This window comes from Xyrauchen texanus, chromosome 16, assembly GCF_025860055.1.
Source record: "Xyrauchen texanus isolate HMW12.3.18 chromosome 16, RBS_HiC_50CHRs, whole genome shotgun sequence".
Classification (NCBI taxonomy): Eukaryota; Metazoa; Chordata; class Actinopteri; order Cypriniformes; family Catostomidae; genus Xyrauchen; species Xyrauchen texanus.
This window is the reverse complement of record NC_068291.1, coordinates 1,813,338-1,819,337: the sequence shown is the minus strand read 5'-3', so window position 1 is coordinate 1,819,337 and position 6,000 is coordinate 1,813,338. Positions and strand designations below refer to the sequence as shown.

Genomic DNA, 6,000 nt, shown 5'->3' with positions numbered 1-6,000 from the left:
TTGAGGGGGGTAATGTTTGTGATCTCGTTGTCCTCTTTAAATCTCACTGGGGCACTAATAACCCATGACATCCACTGATCCTGGATAGTTTATTTTTACTATTCAAGGGATAGTTGGTGCAGTGCCAGTAATCTGGGGTCTTGTATCATTTAGTAAGACATAGCCTATGGATGTTGATTTAAGGGACTTGAACCTCACCATATATAGAAATGTTAATATGCAACTCCAGCTGCAATGTCATATCAGTTATTTCATACAAACTGAAGCATGTACTGGACAGTGGATCCTAAATAACATTTACAGATTCTTTAAAAGGGGAATAATGCTTCATACACAACAGCGAAAAATTGTAGAGATGTTTATGGTGCTACTCAAACTAAGGGTAAAATAGTCACATTATGTACATAAATCATATTTTGATGACTTTAAACGGTAAAATACATAATCATTAATAAAAAAAAATGACACAAATAATTTCAGCATATCTCAGTGTTTTGCATTTCTCTTGACACACCATTGAGGGTACAGACCTCATTTTAGGAAATTAGATTGTTTAAATACATTTTTGTTACATATTTAGTACTTCAACTGCTAATTATTGCATTGTCTCAAGCTAAATAAATACAAATAAATATGTTAGGTTATACAAGACTTGTAACGGGTGGAATATTTCAAAATGACTAATAATCAAATTGACTCTGTTTTGATTAAATATATATATATATATATATATATATATATATATATATATATATATATATATATATATATAATCAGGATTGGGGATTAACAGAATACATGTAACGGATTACGTATTTAAAATTCAAAATATAAGTAACTGTATTCCACTACAGTTTATATAATTGGTAATTAGAATACAGTTACATTCAAAAGTATTTTGATTACTGAAGAGATTACTTTGCATTTTATTGTCATTTGTTTCATTTCATATTTAGTCCTTTCAGATGGAAAACATTAATACATATAAATGATGTGATATAAAGTGCATTTGAACAGCGGTGAAACACTTTCTTATGATGTGATTTATACATCAGTGAAAAAATCTACCAGTGTCGAAGAAGTAATCCAAAGTATTTAGAATACATTACTGACCTTGAGTAATCTAACAGAATATGTTACAAATTACATTTAACGGCATGTATTCTGTAATCTGTAGTGGAATACATTTCAAAAGTAACCCTCACAACCCAGTTTATATATTTTTATACATATCTTGTAAAGTTTTGCTTTTTTTTATTTATTTTTTTTAAACAGAATTTGCATGACTGGCTATACAGATATATGTAAAATTGCAAAATACTCCTTTAAATATTTATAATAAAACACAGCATCATCAAATGCAATAATGTTCAAATAGGACACATTTATAATAAATTTTGAATTCATAATGTGTATTTAAGTTTGCAAAAGACATTGATTGTGTGTTTCATGCAATCAAATGATGTGTCGGCCTTCACAAACGTCCTTTCATGAAATAAAGACTGTATGGACCTGTAGCCTATATACAATTAAGATGCCAATGATAATCATTATTGAATAATATCAGTTTCTTTTTTTACAGGGGTAATGTTTTAAATCGGTGTGAACATCCAGCAGGGGGCGCAAAAGTGTTGTAAAAATCCAGCTGTTAGGAGAGAGAGAGAGAGAGAGAGAGAGAGAGAGTGTGTGTGTGTGTGTGTGTGTGTGTGTGTGTGTAAAAGAGAAGGATGTTTGGCGTTTAGATGATTAGGACTGCAAACTAATTTCTAAAATATTCTATTCGTTTCCATTGCTGTGAGTTACATAAGGTGCAATTACATTTTCTAATACGCCTTAGCTATTATATAAAGTAATTGCATGATTGGGAAACTTGCAGAGAGCAGTTTGGGTGAGATTGACTCCTCCCACCGCATACATCACTGAAGCTCTGACTATAAAGTGCAGCAGGAGCGAAATAAGCCTGCAGTCCAGTGAAGCTCCAGCGTGTGTGCACAGCTGTCAGGGAAGTCTGGAAAAAGTGCTTGTTTGTGGAGAAAATACGGATGGACAATGTGATAGTGACCATTGTGTTTCTTTTAAAGCTCTAATGATGGAGGTTTAAGGATGTTCTGGGATTATTGTGCAATGCTTATGTGGAATAAGGTTTCAGCATGGAATTTCATGGGGAAAACAGGCTCAGCACTTGAACTCCAGCCCATAGTGAGGAGAACCTGGAATTCACCATTATATTTCATTTAAACCTGTTTTATCTGAACTGGAACTGTATTTATAATTACTGTCAAGTGTAAAGTGTAGAGAGTAAATCATGCATTTGGGAAGAGGACTGCTGTTTGTGCTTCTTTTGAACAGTGTAACCATGAGTTTGTCTCTATCAACCTGCACCACGGTGGACATCGACCACATCAAGAAGAAGAGGGTGGAGGCCATCCGGGGTCAGATCCTCAGCAAACTGAGACTGACCAGCCCGCCGCAGACCTTGGGCTCTAGTCAGGTGCCCTATCAAGTGCTGGCTCTTTATAACAGCACTAGGGAACTGCTGGAAGAGTTAGGACGCGACAGACAGCAGAACTGCGGACAGGACAACACTGAGACTGAGTACTATGCAAAAGAAATACACAAATTCAACATGATCCAGGGATCCCCTGAAAACAGTAAGTGACCACAGTGGACATATGGATATTCATATACATACAGAGGTTATTGTATTAACAGGAACACTTTATAATAACTATATAGTCATTACCAAACATTACATAATATTTTACAGATCAATAGTAGCATTTAAATGTGAAATCAGAGACAGACAGGGGGAATGGAATTAATGGTAATCCAACTATACATTAATTACAGTATTATTACTATATAATAAATCCTTAACAAACATTACATAATATTTTACAGATCAATAGTTCAGTGCATTTAAATATGAAATCATAGAGTGAAAGGGGATTTTGTATTAACAGTAACACTTTATAACAACCAAATATTAATTACAGTATAATAAGTACATCATAAATAATTTACAAACAACACAATACAGATTACAGATTACAACCAGTGCAGATATCTAAAGAGCAAGGTGGCCCATGACAGAAATAAAAAAATGTAATGATAGCAAATAAAATGACTGAATTTAAATGATCACTTACGTTACACAAAATGATCTCAAAATTCACTTTAAAATTTGCGCAATATGTAACATAAGCGCTTGTGTTAATTGTCCTTCTTTCTCTCGTCTACAGTTATCAGCACAAACCGATATATTCAAAATGAACCAATATTAGTCAGCCTGGCAGATATATATATATATAAAGCGGTTTATCACTAATGAGAAAATCTGAATCAAATTTTCCAGACGTTTCAAACTCTTTGAATGTAATTTCTTTGATCTGTTGAGCATTATGTGTATCACGTAATAATGTTTGTTAATGTTATGGTAATTAATGTTATGATAAACTGTGACCATCAGAACAACAGGCATGCAATAAAATCTTTTGAACAGGCTCGCGACTGCATATGCACACGCTATGAAGAAATAGAAGACCGAGTTTATTATCACTCTTGTTAATAAATGGAACGTCTTGACATCTGAAAATGATTTCATATGATTAGTCCGCTCTCCTCTTTCATCTGAGGGTCAATGCAGAAATATCCCCACCAATTTTCCATGTGTCTCTGGGTTTAGTTCAAGTTGAGATGGGCCCCAGATTATTTAAGGATAGAGTCCTGTGAAGCTGTCATACAGTCCAAAGGTGAGACAAGAGTCCAGTACTAGACAGTCCGGTCAGATTTAGAGCAGTCTGTGTTTTACCGACTGGATCACTGCTGTTTAACTCTCTGAAGTCATGCAGTAGTAGTAGATTTATGCTGTAGACTTGATTGGCTATACCACTGTAAAACTCACAAGATCCTTGAGACACAATATAATTACCTCATATTGTGAATGCCCACTTTTACTGGCCACTTACATTTTTTTTACCAGTCATTTGAATTTTTCCAATTCATATATATGGAACAACTCTCTATTTATGAGGTGAACAAATACTTTTTTTTTAAGAGGATCAAAACAAAACCTACAGTAATTGTCTTTGCATCCACACTGTCCCACTCTTTGGTCCACTTCAGTCCACTCCACATTCACACTGATGTTTTTTGGAACCCAGTTCAGGCTACTTCTAATGTTGACGTGTTCTACTTCACAGTGGTAAACTATTTGCTCTCTCAGAATGCTATTTTAAAATAAAGTCCCATCAGAGCTGTTTTAGCAGGTAAGCTCGAGTGAGAGGAGCCACATTCGCTGCTTTAACATTGGATTGGCAGAGAAATCTCTTTCCTTTCCATTATGCCATTTTCAGTTTCAGTAAATCTGAAGACTGTGGTGGCCGTCACCACGGTGATAGAGTAATGTATATTCTCGTTCCATTCACATCAGCTAAACTAATGGATTTTTCATGCGTAGCACTTCGGAAGGTTGCAGCTTGTGGAATCATTTACATATTTTTGCTTTTCCGTGCATTTTCTCATTGAAGTAGTGGTCAAGATAGCGTCCCTGCACTCAAGGTTTTGAGAACAAAAGCAGGCTACGGATTCTTGTCTTTGTGTATATTTGCATTCAGAAATAAGGGAATGTCAGTTACATCACTGGACGGCATTTTTGCCATTCCAGAGCTGTTTGTCCATTAACCAGGAGAAAAGAAAAATAAAGGCACAAGAGCCAGAGTCCAAAAATAATCTCAAGTCTTGAGCAAAATTTGAACAAAAACTTGAAATAAAAATTGTCTTTGTTTGGTGTAAAATTAACACTCGCCAAATGCCAAATGCAATGAAAAAATTTAAAATGAGTCAAATAAAATGCCAACTTTATAAGGAACTGTAATATTAAATGGTTTAAATCACCCTTTAAGCTTGGATGGGTCTTAAATAAAAAATTGTCAAAATATGTGTTAGTCTTGTCTAACACAACAGAAATAGGAATTGTTTTGAAGCTTAGAAACTCTACTTTTCAATGCACTTCTGCAGACAAATCAGAAATGTTCCGTTTGGATCAATTCTAAAAAATAACAAATAAAATCTAAATTGCACTGCATATATTATTGCAATCAGTAAAAAACATCAAACTGATCAAATTGCCATGTGTTAGAAGGCTCTCATAGAGTAGAATAAAACCAGCCTATTTGTTTTACTCACAGACATAAATATAATGAGTAATAACAGTTGGTGGGCCGTGAATTTAAAGTCTAGGCCTTCTGTTTGATTCATGCCATTAAGAAAACCCAGTTTCACAATGAATAAGACTCCCTATACCTTTGGGCATCATACATAATGTCGCAGCTAACTAATAATACTAATTGACATATTAAAAACACGTCCACGCAGGAAAGCCAGAACTTGAAACGACACTTAATGCTCGAGTTAAATAAAGCAAGAGTTGAGAATTTCTACATGAGTCTACAAGTTGTAATTCTGACTTCAAGATGCATCCATTGCACTTTTCCTAGTAGGAAGTTGTAAAATCCGACTTTCAGAGTTGAATGGAATGCAGCAAAACTTTTCAAAACTTGATCTTTTACTTGATGGACAAAACTTGATCATTTACACTTAGAAAACCCTGGATGTTGCAAAAACACTTAGCAATTTACTTGAAGTGAAAACCAGTCCTCCTTTCCTGTTTAATTAATCAATAACACGGTCATGAAGAACATCTCGTGTTTTTAAATCCGTAAGGATCTCTTTCTCAATGGCGATAGTGATGACAGTCGAATCGTCAGCAAGATCTTGCGCTCTTCACTTTCAAATGACATCACGGAATTTTTTATTGCGTCACTCAAGGCCAGCTAGAAGGCATCCACCGGGACATATCCTAAAGACCACACCTACCAAGAACAAATAAATCAATCTGATTGGCTGATGAATCTGACAATCTGACTTTAGTTGCTCATTCATTTGCACTGTTGAGGGATTCTGTGGAAATTCTGAAGGTCTGAGGGAGTGGAACTCAAA

At 34.9% G+C, this 6,000-nt stretch overlaps 1 protein-coding gene across 1 annotated transcript in view; it reads left to right on the top strand.

The window, feature by feature from the left end:
* The first annotated feature begins 1,968 nt into the window (after nt 1-1,968).
* LOC127656804 (transforming growth factor beta-3 proprotein-like) overlaps nt 1,969-6,000 on the top strand; it is a 34,585-nt gene continuing 30,553 nt past the window's right edge. The window contains exon 1 of the mRNA XM_052145271.1: nt 1,969-2,651. Within this exon, the coding sequence (XP_052001231.1) occupies nt 2,306-2,651 (346 nt within the window). The 5' untranslated portion in view covers nt 1,969-2,305. The remainder of the gene's footprint in view (nt 2,652-6,000) is intronic.